Source organism: Vombatus ursinus, unplaced genomic scaffold (genome assembly GCF_900497805.2).
Source record: "Vombatus ursinus unplaced genomic scaffold, bare-nosed wombat genome assembly UNPS02001287.1, whole genome shotgun sequence".
Taxonomy (NCBI): domain Eukaryota; kingdom Metazoa; phylum Chordata; class Mammalia; order Diprotodontia; family Vombatidae; genus Vombatus; species Vombatus ursinus.
In genome coordinates, this window is record NW_020941065.1 from 16,982,133 (window position 1) to 17,005,022 (window position 22,890).

Genomic DNA, 22,890 nt, shown 5'->3' on the forward strand with positions numbered 1-22,890 from the left:
AGAGAGAGAGAGAGAGAGAGAGAGAGAGAGAGAGAGAGAGAGAGAGTGTGTGTGTGTGTGTGTGTGTGTGTGTGTGTGTGTGTGTGTCTAGATGTGTGTATGCATGTGAGTATGTGTATACATAATCAACTCTAGGACTTAATGTTCTCAAAACCACAGGGTGGTAAGGAAGTTATTAGAAAATACCATGCTCATTCATGTTGAGATAAACACTTCCTCCAGGTCTAACCACATCTGCTTTCAGAGTGATTTCCTAGAAGAGCTGTATCTGGTAGCCCAGAATAATGGCACCCCGGTCCATCATTCTTCCATGTTTATTTATTTCATTTCATCTTTGTATACCACTTTGGTACCTAGCACAATAACTTTCGCATAGACAGTACTTTACACTTAGTAGATAGTCAACAGAGGTATTGGAGGGTTCTTTATTTGAATTGACATTTGTGGAGATGGGGGTGTGCTAAGCACCCTCCTTTGCCTCACGGTGGCTCATGGAAGTGATGAGTTCTTGAAGGATTTGTAGAAAGCCAATGCTGGCAAATCCTGTCAGGACCCAGAGCTTTGAGTGATGCCAAACTGTGTGTCAGCCTGGTGTTTAGGACCATCAAATTCAATTCAGAGAGGCTCTTATCTGTAAGGTTGGCCTCCAGATCACCATTTTTGGCTAACAACTCATTTTAGGGAATGGCAGGCCATATTGGTGAAATGGAAAATACCCATAAGATACCTGGTATTCAACCATTTTCTATCAGGTGAATCTCCAAACAAATTATCTTGGATAATTTGGAAGGGTCTCAGTTCTAGTTCAGTCCCTTCATTTTACAAATGAAGATAACTGGTCCTGACTTACAGGGCTTGAGATTTTCATTGCAAGAAGTCTGTAACTGGCAGTGTATGGTCAAGTACAAAGGTATCACATCCCTCTTCTGACCTTTCACTAAAGACCATGCACGTGTCTCTCTTAGAGCTCCATTCTCTCATTGCGAGTTGGGTGATCATACATACCTATGGTACCTACCTCATAAAACTTTTGAGAGAATCAAATGCCCAAATGTGTATAAAAGCAGTTTCCAAGCATCAAAGCACTATATAAGCCACGATTAGAGGCTGCCATGTCTATAGACTTAGGTTTTGTTACTTCTGAATCAGAATGTTATTTTCTAGACTTGAGTAATGTAGCTGCAGAACACACCAAATGAACCAGTTCCATGCTTCTTTCTCTATGCCAGTCTATGTTCTTATGTTCTATTGCCCCCTTCCCCTGTAGAACTTGAGCTTCTTAAAGGGATTCTTGACCACGTGAAAGCACCATCTTGTCTTCATTGGCCTCTTATTGCTAGATTAGTACCTGGTGTAGTACTTTCGGGGACTGGTGTAGAGGGTACTCTGTTTACAAGGGTTTTCCACCGTCAAATTTCTGGGTCCTGTTGTCTCTCCTAGGGGCAGTATGGTTGAAATATCAGTGGTGTTCAAATTAGAATTCTTGGCTTTAGAGCAGGAAGGAATCTTAGTAGTCATCCTAGCTAGCCACCATCATTTTGCAGAGGAGGAAAGGGAGGCCTGAAGAGTAACTTGCCCAGGGCCATACAGGTAGTAACCAAGGTAGTTTGCTAACCTCAGGTCACAGAATTTGAGAATCAGAAGGGGTCTCAACAGCCATCCAGTCCAATTCGCACATGGAGTGTGAGTCCCCACTCTTAACGTAGCTGATGGTGCTTGATGATTGTCCTGGCTGTTCCTGAAGACCTCCAAAGAGAGAAGACTCACAATGCTCTAGCAGATGTAGTGCTACGCGGCAACAGGGCAGACCACTGAGGTGTTAGCAACATGATGGTGGGCAGGCAAGACCGTTAGAGGTACTTGCACTACCACACTCAGAGTTATCATTATTAAGAAGAATACTGCATGAGAAAGGGCTTTCTTGCTGAAGTGTTTCACAGAGCTAAATTAGTGTAACATAGTTCCATGTTTCAAGTCAGTCCAGTACTAAGTGCCTACTATGTGCCGGGCATGGTACCTAGAGATACAAAGACCCAAAGCAGACACCAAACCCTGTCCCCAACAGTTCTTGGCCTCAAGGAATTGGAAGTCAGTGGGAGGTGGAGGAACCAAGCTAGGGCATTGGAAAAGGCCTCTGGTACAATGTAACACTCAAGTTGGACCTTCCTGAGAAGGAAAAAGGGATTGGCTGCAAAGGGGTCCTTGAACCTATGGACAGCCACAGAGAGGAGGAGATGCAACGTCCTGGATGGAGAGCAGCACGTGTGCCCATTTGGCTGGAGCACAGAACATGCATGTGGCCCATGAGGTGGGATCAACCTGAAAAGATGAGCTTGAACCAAATTGTGAAGGGCTCGATGCCAGGCAGCAGCTAGGGGATACCACAAAGCCCTGGGCCGAAAGTCAGGAAGTGTTGAGTTCGGAATGTGTTTGTTTGGTTAACAGGTTCATTTTTTCATTTGAGTTCTGATCCAGCCTCAGACCCTTCCTAGCTGGGTGACCCTGGGCAAGTCACTTCACCTCTGTCTGCCTCAATTTTCTCATCAGTAAAATGGGGTGATTATAACACCTGCCTCCAGGGTTGTTGTGAGGACCAAAATGAAAATATTTGTAAAGTACTTGGAAAATTAGAAAGCTCCGTATAAATAAATGCTAGCTATTATTAACTCTAATCAACTGAAGCTGTCATTGAGAGTCATCAAATTTGGAGTCTTTAGTATCTAACTTTGTAAAGACACTTCTTCCCCCCCCCCCCCCCCCCCCCCCCAATGATGCTCGTGCTGGTATTGGTCTTGGAGCCAGAGCTTGGAGATATCTCCCTGCTTGGTCAGCTCATCACTAGTATGGGGGTTGTGCTTCTCATGCTACCAGTGGCACAGGGTGAAAGGCCCCATGAGAACAGGGAGTGTGGTTACTGTTAGTGAGTCAGTTTTCCATTTGCACACAAATGCTAATTAGAGTTTAGATGCTCAAACCTAGGTCTTTTGACATTAAATCCAGTATTCATTCTCTTATACCACAACTGTATTCCAAAGTGTGCTCCCTTCTCTCTCTCTCTCTCTCTCTGTCTCTCTCTCTGTCTCTCTCTGTCTCACACACACACACACACACACACACACACACACACACACGTATTCCGGTCTCCTGGAGAGTAGACTATGAGGAGCAGTATGCAGTGGGGCGGCCTCTGAACTCGAAGACTTTGATTCTTGACTAGCTGTACGGAGTGTAGAAACCAAGTCAGATGTTTCCCGTCATACCCTGCCAGAACAGGGTCATCCCCGCAGCTCTTTGGCCTCTACATTCCTGAGCCTTCGTGTTTCCTTTGAGACAGAAGACCAAAGGGCCTGTGATGAGGCAGGCTTTGCTGGAGCCCTGCCTCGGAGGCATGTGTCTGCACTAGCAAAGGGAATTACTCTACCCCAAATTCCTTCAGCCTTTCATCCCCAGCAGCGATTAGTGCCTCTCCAGGTGTGCCCGCATCAAAGCGGACAGGCAAGCTCTTGAGGTACTCATCCACCAAGACCGAGAAAGGGGAGTTCACAGGGCTCATCTCCCTCAGGTGCTGTTTGATGTGCTTGATCCCAGTTTACAATGAAAGCCAAATCAAGGTGCGGAGAGCTGGCTTGTTTACCTCCTTCTGAAGCCCTGATGGTCAGGATTTGAGCTCCCTGGAGCCTTCTCCGGTTGGTGAGGGGTCTCCCACGCACTATTTATTTACCTGTGCACTGCATTGGGCACAGCTTCGAGAGCCTTTTGGTTTTTTCTTAAAGGAAAAGAACGCACCTTACACTTGTCGATCACAGTTTATATCCCTGTATCCCACGATACATAGGAAGTGCAAGACGTGATTGATTCTGTCTGGAGAATGCAGGATGGTCATTTTTTCTGTGCCCTGCTTTTCGGAATCATCGTGACTGGTTACCTGCCGTTTCAGAATTCTCTCCATGCTATTTATTGCCCTAAATTGGTGATCTTCACACTTCTTAGATCACACACCCTATTTAAAAAAATGTTTGGCACACACTCCCAATGTTTGTTTGCAAATTAAGTGCTGGTACTACTCCATTAATATTATGTACATAATAAAACCTTCACAGAAATATAAAATAGGGAAGTTAGGCTAAAAGTGAAATTAGCAATGGAATAAGGTGCAGTTAGCTGTACAGAAAACCTTTTTGTTTTTATACTAATAAATATAATTTTCCTTAAAAGCAGTGTGATTAAATATACTTATAAATATTTTTTCAACTTGGTTTACCTGGCTAAGGTGAAGGTGTGGTACCTGAATCCTTTCTGCCAGGGAGGCTGAGGCTGATGGATTGCTGGAGTTTAGGGGCTCGGAGCAGCAGCAGCAGGGCTAAAGCTGATGGGGGTCCTCACCACGGAAGAACAGATATCGTGAGCCCCTAAGAAGGTGGGGGCTGGCCCAAGTCAAACTTCCCCAGATCAGCCGTGAATTTGGCTTGGTGAGTGGCTGGTGTGGCTGCTGACCTTCTACCCCGAGCCAAGAGAGGGAAGCTGTGACTCTGTCCCTCTGTCCACGCACCCCCTGTCACCCGCTCTAGTCTTGGTGTAAGACTTTGTGACACTATTCCAAGGTCTAATTAATTCAGTACTTGATTTTAATGGCTCTCATAGCTTTGGGAGGAGAAAAAGATGCTTTGCAAAGATGTGTAGATCTGAATGGACTGAGTGCTTGGTTGAGTGTATTTAACAGATCATGTCTGACTTGATCCCACCTGCTGGTTATGCAGAGGTTTTTGTTGAAATTCAGCTAGTAGTTGTCCATCTCCCCATGATTTGGAAGAAGCCCTAGAGGTCAGGTGCCAGATTTGAGGGACCTTTGGGACTGCCAGTTCTCCAGTATGGCATGAGGGTCAGTGAGTGCTTCTAAACTAGAAGGGTACGGTGTAGCCCCTGGGTATTCTGGTGAGTGAGCATGGTACCCAAGTCAAATGAGGCACGAGCTGGCCGAAAAGCCGTGGAACAAGCCTGCCCTCTAGTGGGTGGATGGCCCAGCTGGCCCAGAAGGAGCCGTTTGTTTTCTGCTGCCTGACTTGGCTTGCAGTCCTTGAATGCCTTATGCAGCCTTGTAGGACAGTTGCATCTATGCCAGGTTGTCTGAGTCGACTTTGAGCCTCCCTGAGCTCTGTGCCCAGTGAACCTGTGAAAATGGCCACTTAACACTTAGCTATCTGTCCATGCGTGCACAATTAGATAAGATTCTTGAAGGCGGTTTGTCTTATGTTTCTTTATATTCCCCACAGTGCCTAGGATAGGGCTTGTAAAGTTTTTATCTTCAGTTATTTTTAAGAGGAAATATATAATGATAAATTAGAATAATTATTGATTCCCACCATTGGTAAGTGTGGACCCTCCAAATCGCTGCTTCAGTCCAACAGACACTTCCCTTGTGTTCCTGGAGCCTGGCCGCCGGCAGGGAAGGTTGAGAACAGGGGCTGTGCATGTCTGTCACCAGAGTGGCCTCCTGAGATGCAGAGGAGTTCCCATAAAGAATTCCTTGGGGGAAGAGCATTGTGGGGATCTTGAAGGGGTGAGAAGTCTTGGGCATAAATCTGTGTTGTCTTTTCAGGCCAAACGAGCTGTACAGCGAGGGGCTACTGCAGTCATCTTTGATGTCTCAGAAAATCCAGACGCCATTGACCAGGTAAAACCTCTGGTTCCCATCGGAGGCCTCCCTGTCCTGTAGGAGACCTCGGCCTTGCCTTGAGTCTCCCGAATGGAGGAGAGGCGCAGAGGCTGGGCCTGTGGGGCCCAGGGGGCTTGTTACCTTGTGAAAATGAACCCAGACTGAGGGATATGCCTTGTGTCCAGGCATCTGGCCATGCCACTTGAGCCACATCTCTGCCCCTCAGTAGTTTCAAAGTCTGCCTTTCCCTAAGGCCCCCAGCTGCCAAGAATGAGCCGAAAGCAGCCGGACCTTGGCTGTGGGGCAGCTTAGAAAAGGCCTCTGGCTTGTCTTTGTCCCTCCCCTCTTAACCGCTTTGAGGGCCTTTGAATGACTCCATTATTTGGCATCATCTTTCCTTCCCTAGCTGAACCAGGGCTCAGAAGATCCACTGAAGAGGCCCGTGGTGTACGTGAAAGGGGCTGATGCCGTCAAATTGATGAACATCGTTAACAAGCAGAAGGTGGCACGAGCACGGATTCAGCATCGACCGCCCCGGGTAAGGCCCCCCGGGTTCTTCCAGATCCTGCTGCAAATGCAGCCAACCCTGTGCTTAGCGACACGTTGAGTTGTTTCTGGTCCCTGGCTCTGACGATGCCTGGGTGCCCTGAGCACCTGGTCCTTGGAGCCAAGGAAGTCACAGGGCTGGCCCTAGGGAAAGCTCGCCCGTGGTGTAGCCGCAGATGTCGGGAATGGCTCAGTAGAGGACCCAGATGGATTTGGAGCATCCTTCTTCTGCCCAGCATCCCTGCTTCTCGGGCTCCCTTCCTCCTAGGCTCACGCTTGTTCTCTGCTGTTCTACAGCCTCTACAAGAAGTGGAGTCTTGAAAAGAAAACTAAAGCAAAAGGTAGTAGGATTAATTGGAAAGAATGAAATATAATTTTGTACCCCTCATTTTTCTGTTCTCCCTACGTTTGCTTAGGACTATACGCTTGAGACAAGGAATCCTCTTATGAGTAGGTGAATTTACTTTTGTGACTTAGATTAACGCCTTCAAAAAATTAGTCCTTATCAGTGACAGAAATTAATTTCCTCCCAGGAAGTTGGTGAGTTCAGTTCAGTTCAGAGTCTGGTCTCAGTATGGACAGGAAGGCTGCTGACAGCCTCTGACTCTCCTCTGGCACCTTTGTCCCAAGCCTTAGCCTGGAGGCTTGTGGGGCCCGGGGACAGATGCTCCACATGCCTTTCCTCTCCCTTCTTTGAAAAAATTTCCCAGCATTTAAGCACTCGGGTTCTTCAGAAGAACGCCGTGCTGTCTGCTGAGCCTCTGGCCTCTCTTTCCTTACAGAGAGGTCTTCTAGGTTTGGGGGGGAGACTTTCTGTAAGCAGAGACAGAACGCTTCAAAGTAAAGGCAGTTACGGACGAGCTGAATGGCTGGCTTCCTTTTAAAGGAGAAAGAGACGTAGCGCCTTGGTAAATATGAATCACAGTAGTGAAAGCTGGTATTTATTGAGGCAGCGTACAATTTTCTGAGTTGTTACAACCATTAATTGTGTGGCTGGTAATCACTGTTCCCTCAAACATGACACTCACTCCTTTGTTCTGCAGATGTAATATTCGGGCTTCTCTGCCAGGGCCTTGCCATAGAATGGATCTTTGCTCTTCTCCGGGGGGCTGGTTTCTCGAAAGCCAGCGCATGGCTGCCCAGCGCAGTAGAGAGCACCAACTCAGGCCTGCTCGCTCATCTTTGCCCAGGCCGAGCAATTTTCTGGGAAACGAAGAGAGGCTGAGGGCCAGCGGCTGTGCTTCAGGGTCTGGGGCCATGATCCCCGCGTGCTACAAGAGACCCTGCTCAGGGAGAAAACAAAGGCAGAGGGAAAGCTGGGGACAGATGAGGAAGTTCAAAGCAACGGGTTAACCATGATCTCTTTTTCCCCAGCAACCCACTGAGTACTTTGACATGGGCATTTTCCTGGCTTTCTTTGTGGTGGTCTCCTTGGTTTGCCTCTTCCTCCTCGTCAAAATCAAGCTGAAGCAGAGACGCAGCCAGGTACGGTCAAAGGCAGCCCCTGGGCCCAGGCCTCCTGACGGTTTCGTAGCTAGCCAGTAGGTGTGAAAGACCCCGAGCCAGCAGTCAGCAAGCATGGATGACGTGCCTACTCTGTACCAAGCATTGTGCTGAAGAGACCATCCTTTACCTCAGAAGGGGGAGGATTTAGAGTAACAACCCGTGCATTCATGAGTAGGCATTTATTAAGCACTTACTGTGCACTAAGCACTGGGGATAGAAATACAAGTAAGCAGAAGAGTTCTCGCCCTTAGGAAGCCTACGTTCTAATTATGCCTCAAGGGGCTCTAGAGGTGGAGAGGGACAGAAGAGAAGGCCTAGATTGCAGGGGGCACCGTTTGAAAATGGCCAGGAATGAAATGCGTGATCCTCTCCTGGAACTGGGGAGTCCACAAAGGCTTCAAGCTGGAGGTGGCTGTCAGGGATTCAGAGAGGTTGGGCTGAGGCGTGGGGCTCAGCCAGTGCAAAAGTGTGGAGAGGAGAGATGGGGAACTAATGGATGATGAGACTGGAAAGGTTGGTGGTGGGGACTGGCTGGTTCCCAACAGAGGATGGTCAGTCTTAGAGGTGATGGATGAGCCATTGGAGTTGAACAGAGGAGTGACATAGGGAGACCTACACTTGGGGAAGATCCCGGGGGAAGACTGATGGAAAGAGGCTTGAGGCAAGCAGCCTGACGAGGGGACCACTGCAAAGGTGGTGGGATCCGATAGCAGCTGGTGGCTGTCTGAGAGGCTGTGATGGAGAAATGACAAGGATCGGCAGCTGACTGGATGAAAAGGGTGGTGAGTGAGTGTGGAGAGCAGAGGGCGGGCACTGAGGCCTTGAGGTTTTGGACATAGTTAAAAGGATTGCATTATCTTCAACAGAAAAATAGGGATATTTGGAGGAGAGGAGCGTTTGGGAAGAAAGAGTGATTTTAGGGTGCGTGTACTGCCTCAAAATACGCAAGAAGCAGTTCATTTGTGACTGGAGCTTGGGAGAGAGAGATTACGGAGTCATTGGCATAGAAAAGATGATTAGACTCATGAGAGTTAATGAAATCACTGAAGAATGTAGAAAGGGAAGAAGGCCCAGGACAGAGAGGATGTAATATGGGTGGTAAAACAACAAAGGAGACTGGGGATGAGGGAGCAGCCAAGACAGACACTTGATAGACACTTCAATGAGGGAGTGTCACAGAAACCCAGAGGAGGAAACACTCCCTTCCACCACCCCCACCGCCAGGCAGGCGCTCACCGTAGTAAGGCCAGACTTAATACGCACAGCCCACTGCAGCTCAGAACGTAGATCCACCAGCCTCTGAACCTCCCAGTAGTTGGAGTGACAGGTGTGCCTGACAACAGCCATCCAGAATTCTCTAGCAGTTTGGCTGAGACGGTGGCAGATAAAGGACGGTAGCTTGAGGAGATGATAGGGGTATCTGAAAGTTTTTCAAGGAAGCCTGAGGTTTGGGTATCTTTCTAAGTAGCAGAGGAAAGATTGAAAGTAAAGAAGTGAGAAGAATAAACCTAACAAGAATTCCTAAAAGAGGTAAGGTATTTGGGTTTATTTTTAAAGGAAGAAATTAAAAAAAAAAATTTAAAGCAAATGAGAGCAGCAGAGGAAGAAAAATGGAGAAAAACAAATGAGAGATATGTAAAAAAGATATGAAAAAAAATAAACTCCTTGGTAAAAGAAGTATAAAATCTTACTGGAATCTTACTTGAAAATTAGAATTAGCCAGATGGAAGCTAATAACACCATGAGGCATCAAGAAATAATAAAACAAAATCAAAAGGATGGAAGAGAAGAAAATATGAATTATTTCTTTTTTAATAGTGTTTTTTTTTCAGATTACTTGTAAAGACAATTTTTAACATTTGTTTTAAAAAATTTTTGAGTTCCAAAATTTCTTCCTCTTTCCCTTACCTCCCTTCTTCTAAGATGGTAAGCAAGTTGATATAGGTTCTGTGTGTGTAATCATGTCTGTATTAGTCATATTGTGAAAAAAGAAACAGACTGAAAAGAAAAAACATACACATATACACACATAAGTGAAAATAGTGTGCTTTGATCTGCATTTAGGCTCCACCAGTTCTTTCTGTGAGTGTGGATAGTATTTTTCATCATAAGTCCTTTGAAATTTTCTTGGATCATTGTATTACTGAGAAGAGCTAAGTTTATTCATAATTGATCATCATACAGTGTTGCTGTTACTGTGTATAGTGTTCTCCTAATTCTTCTCACTGAAAATGTGAAGTATTTCATAGGAAAAATAATTGACCTGCACAAGAGATTGAAGAAAGATAATTTAAGAATCATTGGTCTACCTGAAAAAAAACCCTACACATCATATTTAAAAAAATGATAAATCTCTTAGAGCCAGAGGGCAAAATAGAAATTGAAAGCATCCACCATTCACTTCCTGGGGGAAAAAAAAAGCAACATTAAAAGCTCCAGGAATATTATAGCCCAAATACAGACCTTCTCAGGTGAAGGAAAAAATACAGCAGGCAGTCAAAAGGAAAGAATTCAGGTACCACAGAGACACAATCAGGAGCACACAAGATTAAGCAGCCACATGGGTTAAGGAACATAGATTTTGGAAAGTAAAACTGAATATAATCCCACAAGGGAAAAAATGAAATAGAGTATTTTCAAGCATTCCTGATGAAAAGACCAGAACTGAGTAGAAAATTTAAATTCACACTCAGGACTCGAGAGTAGCATTAAAAAAGTAAATATTAGTAAAAAAAAAAAAATCATAAAGGACTAACCAACTGTTAGATTGTTTACCTTACTATATAAGGAGAGGAAAAATGCAGCCCCTCAGAACCATCCTATCACCAGGGGTCATAAAGGGAGTCTCAATTAAAGAAGGCCTGGGTGTGATTCTGTCATGTTTGAATGATCTCAGAAGAATGGAAAGATGGGGAAGAGGAATACAATGTGAAAAGGAAAGGAAGAACAGGGGAAATTATCTTACATACATGAGGCACACAAAAAAGAGTTCATACAATGGAGGAGGAGGTGGGCAACACTTAAATCTCATTTTTATCCTAACTGGTTAAAGGAAGGAAGAATACCCATAGATACGGCTGGGTAGAAAAAAGCCACGTCACTCAGCAGGAGGAAGAGGCTAAGGGAAAGGAAGGGGTGGAAATACGAGGGAAGGTAGATTAAGGGAGTCAGTGGCATAAGTAAAACATTCTTAAGGGAGGGTAAGGGGTGGGGGGGGGAAGAAAATGTATAAGCAAATAAGAGAGATTCCTTAGAGGAAGTGAGTCAGGTGAAATCACTCATAAAATGGAAGAAGTTAGCAGAAATTATTAGAAACCAGGATACAACAATACATTTGTTTAAAAAAAAAAAACTCTTGAAAAGACACACAGAGTTAAAATAAGGGGCTGGAGCAGAATATATTATTCTTCAGCCAAAGTAAAAAAGGCAGGTATAGCGATCATTACCTCAAATAAAGCAAAAACAAAAACAGGAAAAAATTAAAAGAGATAAATAGGCAATGCACATATGGCTAAAAGGCGCCATGGACAATATATTAAATCTCAATACTGAACATATATTCGCCAAATGATATGGCATCTAAATTCTTAAAGGAAAAGTTAATTGAATTACGGAAGGCAACAGTAAAACTAAGTAACTTACTTCTGAAGAACGGACAGCTGGGTGGCACAGTGAATGGAGTGCCAGGCCTGGAGTCCGGAAAACCTGAGTTCAGAATCAGCCTCAGGCACTGACTAGCTGTGTGACCCTGGGCAAGTCACTTTGCCCTGTTTACCTCAGTTTCCTCATCTGTAAAATGAGCCAGAAAAGGAAATGACAAAATCACTCCAATATCTTTGCCAAGAAAACCCCCGAAAGGGGTCATGGAGAGTTGGACAAGACTGAACGACAGAAGAACGAGTAGGTCAAAGAACAAATCAGAGAAAACCATTTCGTTAAAGTTAATGATAGCAATGAAACAACATACCGAAATCTGTGGGATGCAGCAAAAGTAGGGCTTAGGAGAAATTTTATATTTCTCAATGCTCACAGCAATACAAGAACAGGCAGATTCGTGAATTGGAATATGAAATACTGAACACCACCACCACCACCACCACCACCACCAAAAATCTGTGAAAGACCAAAATAAAAATCCCGAAAGTCAAAGGAGAGATTAACAAAATTGAAAGTCGCAAACCCATTGAGCTAATAAATGAAACTAAGAGCTGGTTCTTAAAAAATCCATGAAATAGACAAACCATTCATTTGATTTATTTAAAAGAGAGAGAGAAGAGAGTCTTTCAGAGACTGAAGAAGAGAGTGGTGGGGGCAGGGGGGTGATCCAGGAGTCAGGAGGAGTTCTGGCAGAGGCCTCTTCTTCCTGTCCAGTATGAGGTGCTCAGCTCACAGGGTGGAAGGGGGCTGGAGAAGGGGAGAAAAGCTTAGAGTAGTTGATTTGGGGAGCAGGATAGAGCTCACGAGGGAGGAGTAGCAGGGTTGCCTCTGCCCCAGCGAGGGTCCAGGTGAGATTGGAGAGCGTACGTTTGTGTTGAATCCGGTCAGCACGGTTAGCGTGGTGTCATTGGGAGCCCTGTGGATTAGCTAACAGCTCCATTTTATAAGATTAAAGAGATAAGTAACTTGACCGAAACCTACACAACTAAGAAGTACAAGAACTAGGACCCCACCTCAGCTCTCTTGACCCCAGCCGCCCTCTTTCTGTTCCCCTGCCCAGAATCCGACTTCCTGAGAGTCCTGAGTGACGATGGTCTTTGTTCTAAAATGCAGGGAGCAGCTTCTCCCTCAGAAAAACAGAGAGCTTGATTTCTCTTAATTTCGGTAGGGATGAGGGCTGTAGAGCAGGGTCTAAAGTTCTGAAGCCTTTACAGATCTGCTCCTCTGAGGGGGAGACATGAAGTGAGTCCTGCAGTCACTCATCCCAAATAAGCAGTAGTGTTCCCTGTGTGTGTGCGTGTGTGTGTGTGTGTGTGTGTGTGTGTGTGTACGTGCCCATGCATGCATATATGCCCCCACCCATGTGTGCATGTGCATCAGTACACAGTTTAAAAGGCAGGAGTTCTAGGCAGGGGAATCCAGAACCTTGAATCTGTGCTGGTATGAAATTTCAGAAACTGTCCTGATGCAGAAAATGCTGTCCTTCCATAGCACTAGTCAGCTGCCCTGACCGGGACCTGGCCTGTGGAGAGAGATGGGTCTGGCCAGAGGTTCTAGTTGGGGAAACAATCCCTCTGTCAGGACGCCGTCTTGTAACAGTATAATGAAGGGTGATCCCTGATGGTAACTACTCAGAATTTTCTGAGTCTGGGTGATGGCTACGCTGAGCCTCAGTTTAAGAGGAGTCCTCCCCACGTTTCTTAGCAGACTGCTGCCCTTTCTATGGTGGTACCTATATAGAGCATCGTAGATGTGCTCTGCTGCTGCTGCTGAGAGGCCGACGTGGGCATGGGGATTCTGGCATTCCTGCCTTCGTCCTGCCCTGCTTTCAAAGGCGGGAGGGACTGGCTGCTCTCGGGAAGACATTCCAGATTTTGACATCGCCTCTGGTCCAGAAAAAAACAGTTGTTGTTGAGAATGCACTTAGCCTTGATAGGCTGACCCCATGGAACCTGAGCTGATCAGATAAGAATTCCCTTAATTCTGGGGCTCTTTTGAGGGGCTTCCTGCTAGGGTCATCTCAAAGACGTTAACTGAGCTTGCGTTAGGGAAATAACCTCCTGTCCCTCGCTAAGATTTTTGAAGAGGCAGCTTTTCTGTATGGATATCTAAAATGGAGATGTACACACACACAGTAATACGAATTTGATGAGGAAATAGTCAAATGTAATTTGGCTGAAAACAGACCAAGTCTCCCCACAACTGTAAAAGTTGAATATTTGTATACTTTTGGAAATGTTGTAGTGTTACACAGCATGATTTTATGTCAAATATAAAATGCCATGTTTCTGAAAGTAATTATTTGAAAAACCTTGAAAAATTAATTATTTGAAAAAACTTGCCCACCTATATCCTGCTAGCTGTCTTTTCTGCTGTCTCCTAGTAGGCTATCCGTTGACAAGACTTAACTGTTATCAAGTTGGGTAAATCTATAATAATTCTCACTTACTTTGTGAATTGACACGATAATTAGGAATTTTTAAACTCTCAGAAACAGACATGCAAATGTAAACCATTTTTCATCTTAGCGAAACTTTTGCCATACTATAGGTGTGGTGTCCAGCTTAAAATCATGGGACATTTTGTCCGGTGAAGATGAGGATGGATGTCCTCTGCTTGGATCCTGCCTTTAAGGACTCAATTTTTGGCTGGCAGGATTGGTTGTTTCCTATGAAAAAAGAAGTTTTGGGTGATGATAATTTTAGGTTTTTTCTTAATTGCTAGGACCTTTTTTCATTGTTATTACTATTTTTACTGTGGAGATGAAACAGACAGTGGTCGCTTGAAGTCTAAGCTTGGCTAACATTGTCTGATTGTGTGTTTCTTTGTGGCAGAAGCGAGTCATTTAAAAGAAATTTAAATGTCAAAATCAGAGTTCTATATTTAAGTTGTCAGCGGCCGTGCCTCGTATCATCATTTGGGAGATGATCCTGTGAATCCCGCGTGGACTGCATCTGTTCAAAAGCCAGGAGAGTTACAGGTTTCTCAGGAGAGTGTGGTCAGTGTCGTAGGCAGCCTGCGCTTTTTCCTGAGGGCATTGACTCCGGGTTAGCGCCCGCCAGTTCCGGGTGCTCGGGCAGCACATCCGCTCTCACAACTTGGCACTTTCTCAGTAGACTGCAGAGCTTTCGAGCGCCTGATGCCCCGACGCACTGGGGTGCGGCCCCCCTCATCGGGAAGCTTGCATGGCAGAGTCCCGATGGCCGCGTCCTCCTCTCTTGTAGAATTCAATGAACAGGCTGGCCGTGCAGGCGCTGGAGAAGATGGAGACCAGGAAGTTCAAGGCGAAGAGTAAAGGCACGCGAGAAGGGAGCTGGGGGGCCCTGGACACCCTCAGCAGCAGCTCCACTTCGGACTGCGCCATCTGTTTGGAGAAGTACATTGATGGAGAGGTAAGAGCGAGGACATCTACGGGCGTGCTTCACTGGCGGACAGTCGGGGAGGGAGGGTGGACATAATTAATGCTTTCTCTATGCCACGAGGGGCAGGTAAGTGGTACCGTGGTACATGTCTTCATGAGTTCAGATCCAGCCTCAGACACTGACTAGCTGTGTGACCCTGGGCAGGTCACTTCACCCCGTTGGCCTCAGTTTCCCTTTCTGTACAATGAACTGGAGAAGGAAATGGCAAACCTCTTCAGTATCTCTGCCAAGAAAACCCCAGATGGGATCACGAAGAGTCAGACCCGACTGAAAGATGAGTGAACAACAGCCGCTCTGCCTCCGTCGGCTGGCTCGTCAGTGAGAGCCAGACAGAAATAAGTCCTTGCCCTGCCCCGGGGAGCTTCTTTGTCCCTGGGCTCATCTGTCACCCGGTGCCTGTGTGCGGTTGGGTAGGTCTAGAACCTTGTCCAGGTTAGGACGGACAGCAGCACCTTCTCACCCTCTGCACCGTCCAGGCTAGAGCTGGTAGGTGGAAGTCCCGGGGAGGCAGAAGTCAGTCCAACGTGAGGAGAGGTCCAGCGTGGAACAGGCCGCCCAGGCAGCGGTAGCACCTCCTCCCCGTTGCTCAGCAGGCTTTCAGCAAAGGCTGCCTGATTGATGGGGAATGCTGTAAGTAATACACAGCAGTAACACGCAGAGGGGCGGGCATGATGGCTCATGTCATTTTCACCACCAAAATTCTGTTCCTTTGATCAAAATGTAGGTGGAGTCCTTTTTGACTTCTCACTTCAGTATCTCAAAGATTCATCGTGTTGCTTTCCCTGGGGTGATACTCCTGCGTGAACCCAGGTCCCAAGACCTCTTGTGATCTAGTAGGCGGCTGTGGCTAAGCCGTTGGTCCCCTGGAGCCACAGTTGTGCTGGGCCTCTGCTGATGGAGGCCAGCAGCCCTCGGCGGCCCTGTAGCCCGCCACGTGCATGTGAAAGCCTTAGCACACGCTGGTAAGGGGCTTTCTGAGGAGCGGGGAAAAGGGCAGGGGCTCTGTATGGAAGGAGCTTCTCCAGGATCCTGGACCTCGGAGGTCAGTGCAGGCCGTGTCAGCCCCAGGCGGCCTTTGGGATGACGCATCTGCAGCCAGTGAGGAGGGGGCCTGCTGCATTGTCCTGAACTGGTCCCTTCCTCTTCTCTCTGTCCCATTTTTATTATTCAGGGATATCCTTGAGCCTTGGACACTTAGATCAGCTCTAGCCCCTCTGACTTCCTGGACCTCTGTCCAGTGCCCCCTTCACAAGTGTCCCTGAAGCTTCAATGTGGACAGAGCACGTGGCTCCTAACAGTGCTGAGGGGGCAGCCGTGGAAGGGTCGTTGTTCTCATTTTACAGACGGGGGACTGTGGGCCCAGAAGAGTGCAGGGAGTCTCCAGTGGCTCGGGGGCCGTGTGGCTCCATGCTGGGAGGTCATCTCTCCAGCCTCCTGAGGGCGGGGTGGCGGAGCCCCGGAAGATGCATGAGGCACATGCTGCGGCCCTCCGAGGGGCCGAGCAGCACAGGGTCTTCCCCGGGGCTGTTCTTGGCGGTACCGGGGCCTCCATAGGGGTGTTCTTGATGGCACCGGGGCCTCTGCGGGGCATTCCTGGGGCCAGGATTCTGGCAGTGAACGTTGTTCTCCTCTTACATTCATAGGAGCTCCGGGTCATTCCTTGTACTCACCGATTTCACAAGAAGTGCGTGGATCCCTGGCTGCTTCAGCACCACACCTGTCCCCATTGCCGTCACAACATAATAGGTGAGCGGGGCTCGCTGGCCTGCTTGCGGGGGAGCCCTGGGCAGGGGCACCTGCCTGCGCACACCGTCTGCCAGCAGATCGATGGGCTGGCCCCTCAGCCTCACCAGAGGCCACGCTCACACCGCCCATGGGGCGGTCGGTGAGTATGTGAAGGCAGCTTGAGAAAGTGAAGGCTGAGCAGTGGTTTAGCTGCTCTCAGGGCTGCTCTTGCCCCGCTGGCTTAGCCCCTGGACTCCCAGGCTCTGGGTCTCCTGGGTGTGAGTGTCAGTCCTCACCTGTGGCTGCGTGGCCAGGTCCCCTCCTCTTTCTGTGGCTCTCCTCCCTTAGCCTGGGGGGTTCTCGGGAGCCACCCGTCCGTAAAGTCAGGCCTCCACTCTGGACAGCTGGAGTGGACCCTCCCGAGCTTGTGTCCACTGGTCAGTGTAACTCTGGAGGGCCAAAGTGGGAGTATGCTTGGTTTGCTCGTGGGCCCGTCTTCTGCCCTCCTTGGTTCTCCAGGTGACAGGGCAGCAGGCACAGAGTGGCCCTCACTCCTTGAACGGAGAACAGTGCCGGCCCTTTTGCAGGGTCCTGGCCTCCTTGTGCCTCTGGCTGGAACCAGAGGGACCTGACTTGAGTTGAGCTGTGAGGTCGCCCACCTCGGTTTCTTTCTGCGAACGTCTAGCCTTTTTCTCCCTTTCCCCTAGAACAAAAGGTAAACTCCGGGCCTGGGTGCGCGGAGCCCGGTAACCCCGCGCGGAGCCGGCAGCCGAGGGTCATCTTACCGGTGCATTATCCGGGGCGAGTGCACAGGACCAGCCAGATCCCGGCGTATCCCATGCGGACGAGTATGGACTCCCAAGGGAACCCCATCACGCTGCTTACCGTCGACCCCCACGGGGAGCAGAGCCTGTACACAGGCCAGGCCCCGGCCTACCTCCCCGGCTACCCGCCGCTGCACCTGGACCACGCCCTAAACCCTCACCGCTGTGGCTTGGAGCACAGGACTTACGCGCCAGCCCACGCCTTCCGCAGGTCCAAGTTCAGTGGGCGTGGCCTCTCCAAGGCCGCCTGCCTCTCCCAGTACGAGACCATGTACCAGCATTACTACTTCCAGGGCCTGAGCTACCCGGAGCAGGAGGCGCAGGCCCCTCCCGGGCCCTCCCGTGCCTTCCAGCCCAGCGGCAGTCTGCTCTTCCCCACCGTGGTCCACGTGGCGCCGCCTGCCCATCTGGAGAGCGGCAGCACGTCCAGCTTCAGCTGCTACCACGGCCACCGCTCGGTGTGCAGCGGCTACCTGGCCGACTGCCCCGGCAGCGACAGCAGCAGCAGCAGCAGCGGCTCGTCCGGACAGTGCCGCTGCTCCTCCAGCGACTCGGTGGTCGACTGCACCGAGGTCAGCAACCAGGGCGTCTACGGGAGCTGCTCCACCTTCCGCAGCTCGCTCAGCAGCGACTACGACCCCTTCATCTACCGCAGCCGCAGTCCCTGCCGGACCGCCGAGGGGGGCGGCCTGAGCCGGGGGCCCACGGCGCTCCTGGAAGGGCCCCCCCACGAGGAGCTCCCGGCGCCCGGCGCAGCCTCTCCCTCCGGGGACCAGCTGTCCAGCTGCAGCCTCGAAGTCAACTATAGCAGCCATTCCTCTCTGGAGCCCAGGGATGTGAGCAGCTCTACCTCAGAAGGGGGGCTCGAGGCTCCTCCAGGGGCCACGTGGGACGTCAGGAGGGCCTGGAGGGGCCCGGAGGCCTCCGCGGCGGCTCCCGACCCGTCATGCGCGTGCCGCTTTGAGGCACCGCGCCCGGCTCTGGAGTCTGGCGCGGGAGCCTCCTGTCTGGGCCCGGACCATTTGCGTAGGACAGACGGGGTGAGGTGCGGGGGCTTGCCCTGCTACTTCTATGAAGAGAAGCAGGGGGCGCCCGGTGGTAGCGGCAGCAGCTGCTACACTGAGGACTACGCGGTGAGTGTGCGCTACACGCTCCCCGACGAGACCCTGCCGAGCTGCTATCTGGGGTCTCGGGAGCTGGGCCAGCGCATCCCCATCATTCCTGAGGACATGGACTGTGACGTGGACAGCTCCTGGGATGAGCTCCCTGAGTCGGTCCCTCAGCAACACCAGGGCCTGGGGGAGGCCCAGGAGGAGAGAGACCTGGGCTTCCCGGCTCGTGCCTTCCAGCTTCCCCACGAGGAAGAAACCAGGGCCTTCTTCTCTCGGGCCACCCTGGACTCCTCGGAGGCAGTGGCACCCACGGAGGCTGCAGGTAAGAGGCTTCCCTTTGGAGATGCGGGGGGTGGTTACCCCAGGACCTGAGAGGAGCTTTAATGAGGAGGGACTCAGGGATCTCCTGGACCCCAGCCCTCCTATCTGGCTGAAACGTGCCCTGGCCAAGTACTCTGGTTTGTCTGACGCCTGTGTTCTTTCTCCCAGGCCTGGGACCTCACCCTCACCCACCACTGGACAGAAGTGGCAGAGTTATCTGAGCGCAGACGGACTTTTAGCTGGAAACAGCAACTCGGTGGAGACTCCGAATTGTTTGACTTCCTTTCAAAAGAAAAAAGAAACAAAAAGGCAGAACTTTTTTTAGCTTTGACAAACAGAAAAGTGGTAATATGGAGAGCCAGCCCTGCCCTTTCCCCCAGAATGTGAGCCCCCAATGTGGCAGCACTGCCTTGAAACCCTGACCCCCTGCCCACCACCAGACACAATGCCCTGAGCCTTCTCCCTTCACACACAAATGTCTGTTCTTGTGTTCGCTGCAGTGTGCGCGTTGGGGTTCGGGCTGGGGCAGGACTGAGCTCTCTGCTTTTTAAAAATATTCTATGTAAATGTAAAAAGTGTTATTTAAATATATATTTTTTAAAATCTTAAACTCACCAACTTTGCTGAAAAGAAAGCTCACACACTACTGCATTAAAATGAACCACGTCTTGTGTGGACACTGTTGTTTCCCCAAGGGAGTTCAGGCCTTTGAGATGCTCAGGGCTGTGCCTGCCTTAGAAAACTGGCCAGAAACGTGAAGCGGTTACCTGGCGTGGGTACGACCGGAGGAGTGATGCCATGAGGCCTCTGTTGTTGTCGTTGCAAACCGTGGACCTCGTAGAGGTCGGGCCGGGCGTGGGGCCAGGGCCCCCCAGATTCTGGAGGGATTCTGGAGGGATTCTGATCGTTTGTGCAGCCCCGGGCTGGCGGGAGCTCACACAACTTTAGTCAGCAGAAAACGAAGCCCAGGGCCCTCCTCACCTGCCGTGAGGACCAGGGAGGGTTGCCACTCTTTCTGAGGTAGCGCAGCTCCCTCTCCCTGCAGACCCAGGATGGTGGCCGTGGGGCCCAGCGGTTCCGGGGCGCCGGCTCCCACGGAGGTGACTGGATTGGGTACGGCCCAGAGGGAGCGGGGTTGGGTCGTCTTGGACAACGTGCAGGCATGTCGACATAAGTTGTGCTTGACCCTCCTCGGAGCCAGGGATGGCGGCGGGGGGACGAGGTCTGGGCCTCGTGCACATGCAGATGTGCCTGCCTCCATAGCTGGGGGCACTGGCTTCCAAGGACAGAGCCCACCAGTGTAGCGTGCCCCTCCCGTCCCCTCAGCCGCGCTGGGTGCCTGTGCCTGCACATGCCTTGGGCCCCGCGGCTCCTTTGGGCCTAGCGCGCTTGTGGTCCACTTGTTTCCCGTGGAAGCAGCTGCTTGAAGGGCCAGGCGCAGCTGGAATTGCCATCTAACCGCCCTCCTTGTTCCCTACCGGGGAAAGCCAGGCTGTCTTTGGCAGGTGACGACTTGAGTCCCAAAGTTGGAGTGGGAGGGATTCTTTTTTTTTTTTTTTTTTTTTTTTAATGAAAGGGGGTGTGAAATATCCAAGCAGTTATGGGAATATCTTTTTTCATTAGAGAATCTGTTTGAGGTATTTCCAATCCAGAATTTGGATTTTTTTGTTGTTGTTGTCAAATATATCTTTCCTCCCATCCTTCCTTTTCTTTTTATGAAGAAATAATTACATTAACCCAGATAGTGTTCACTAACTTTTCTAGTCACCTCTTCTAAAAGACAATTCATTTTGTTCAAATTACATTTATCGCCTTACTTTTAAGCTTGACCTGTGCGTCCTAAGTCAGTGAGCTGAATGGGAACCAGTGAGAGAGAGTCAGCCCAAGGGGCCATGGGCAGAGAAGAGCTTCTGCCCTCCCTGTGTCCAAAGGCAGTTCCAGGTCCCTGAATGCCTCTCACCAAGAAGCTGCGCGGGATGTGAGATCAGCAGATGGGTCACCAGTTGGGGAGGCAGGCTGGCAATCCGCCAGGGCAGTTTCTCTTAGCCAGTGTTTGAAAGAGTAAACCAATCATCTGGCCGCCCTCCCCCACCCCCTTTACCTGTGGAAATCTGTTGAAGTGAGCTTGGGAGGGGCCTTGGCAGCCCACCAGGACACCTGGCCACCCCACCCCAGAATGCCTGTTGGGGGAGGGGGAGAGGAAGGAAGGCAGCTGCTGCCTGTGCCAGGAGGAGGAGGCCCGGCAGCACTGATTTCTGGGGCCTCAGCCGCGGCTTGAGATCGGCGCTCAGGGAGAGGCACGTTGGCTGGCAGCCTCTGGCAGGAGCTCCCAGAAGAGGCTGCTCTCAGCTGAGACATGGTTGTGGCCTTTGCAGTGTTCCTAAATGCCCCCAAACTCAGGCATCTTCCACACCCCAAACCATAGGAGAACTACCCCCTCCTCTTATTTTGGCTTTGGTTAAAGTCCACCCTCCAGGCTCCCTGAGGGATGACGTAATGTTGAAAGAAGAACGGAGGATCAGAAGCGTGGCACTGAGGCCATGTCGGAATTTTAGGAGATTTATTGTTGCAGGAGGTCCCAGAAGTCCTCTGCCGCCTCCTCCCCACGGGGTGGAGGTGACCCACAGCTCTTGAAGGTGGTCCCAGCAGAGCGTAAAGACGTTTGGCAGGTTCCACAGGCTTCCAGGACAGCCCCAGAGCCCAGCTGGGTCTGCCCCCTGAGAACGGGCCGGCAGAAAGGCTCAGCTTGACACTGGGGGATTCCGTCCAAACCAGTCCCCCCCACGAGTCGGGTGCCTGCCCTGTGCCAAGCCCTGCCAATACAAAGACAGTAACACAACCTTCCCTGCTTCGAGGAGCTTGGCTGTGGCAACCTCACTGATACATACGCACGGGGGCGTATCTACTCATGGTTCCAGGAAATCCATTAGATTTTTTGTTTTTGCTTAATAAGGGAGCAGTAAAAGGAAAAAAGTTGAACTGTTTGGCAGGGTTTGGGGCTTGTGTTTTGGTTTTTGGTGTTTTTTGGCTAGCCCGTGAGGCCTCCAGAGGAGGATGGTGTAACGTGTTCCACTCCGACTTCTTATTACATCTGAGGCCCAAAGGTGCTGTAACCACCCAGCAGCCTCTTTCAGGTGAATCTCTGTGGCGTGTGGTGGTGGAAATGGAGGAAATGGAATCCAGGGACTATCAGTTTTTCCACTGCCGCCCCAGACGTCAAGATGCGCTTGCTCTGGGTGTGGGCCTGCCTCCCGCAGCCCGGTCTTGGTGCCAGGCCGTAAGGTTTCAGGCCACACAGCCCCTTCTCACTTCTGTGTGGGGGAGCTGATGAAAAGTGATTGTGTGAATGTTTCCACTGATGAGGTGTAGCCTCGGTGACATGACTTGGGGTCTGCCCCGACTTGATCCCCAGTCCAAGCGATTGTATAAAGCTATGTTTCCGCTTGACAGCCCCTTCCCTATTTGCTGCTAGGCTTCAGGCAAATAACATGAAAATCATGATGACGGAATTATTTTTAAACAGTCCAGCTTTTGTCTATTCTTTATATATAAACTGTCTCCGTTGTGTTGGGCTAATGAGGAACTATTTTCAATGTTCTTAAAATTTTCTCCCATAGCACTTAAAATATTTTGTAAAAGACTTTGCTGTAAAGATTTGTAAGAATACTGGTCAAAGGGCTCTTTCTCCAACATTACCATTTTTAAAAATGTTTTAAAGGCTAGAAAACAACTTGTGTATATTCTGTATATGTATAGCAACACATTTCATTTATGGAAATATGTTCTCAGAATATTTATTTACTAATATATTTATCTTAAGCCATGTCTTATGTTGAGAGTGTGACATTATTGGAATAATCATTGGAAATCACTAACCCAAGGCCCTGTAAATACATGATAATTGCACCCAAATTCTGCATATTCGCTGACCAAAAACATGATTTAAGTTGTAGTCTTCTACCGTTTTGTAACAAAGTGTACAAAAGGCTGTAAAAAAAAATACAGTTTTATCAAGTATGTATGAGATGTTGTCATTCTGTCTTGTGAAAATCAACAACGGTTCTGAGAAAAACCAAGAGGGTCTAAAGGGTCAGCTCTGAAAGTTTATTGGAAATTCCACCCTT

General features: G+C 49.5%; 1 protein-coding gene across 1 annotated transcript in view; it reads left to right on the top strand.

Moving 5' to 3' along the window:
- The window catches only part of ZNRF3 (zinc and ring finger 3), a 148,694-nt gene extending 125,911 nt beyond the window's left edge, over nucleotides 1-22,783 (top strand). Inside the window, exons 3-9 of the mRNA XM_027864922.1 lie at nucleotides 5,597-5,671; nucleotides 6,060-6,191; nucleotides 7,574-7,684; nucleotides 14,587-14,754; nucleotides 16,428-16,530; nucleotides 17,217-18,767; nucleotides 18,935-22,783. Coding sequence (XP_027720723.1) covers nucleotides 5,597-5,671; nucleotides 6,060-6,191; nucleotides 7,574-7,684; nucleotides 14,587-14,754; nucleotides 16,428-16,530; nucleotides 17,217-18,767; nucleotides 18,935-18,987 — 2,193 coding nt within the window. The 3' untranslated portion in view covers nucleotides 18,988-22,783. The remainder of the gene's footprint in view (nucleotides 1-5,596; nucleotides 5,672-6,059; nucleotides 6,192-7,573; nucleotides 7,685-14,586; nucleotides 14,755-16,427; nucleotides 16,531-17,216; nucleotides 18,768-18,934) is intronic.
- Nucleotides 22,784-22,890: the final 107 nt, after the last annotated feature.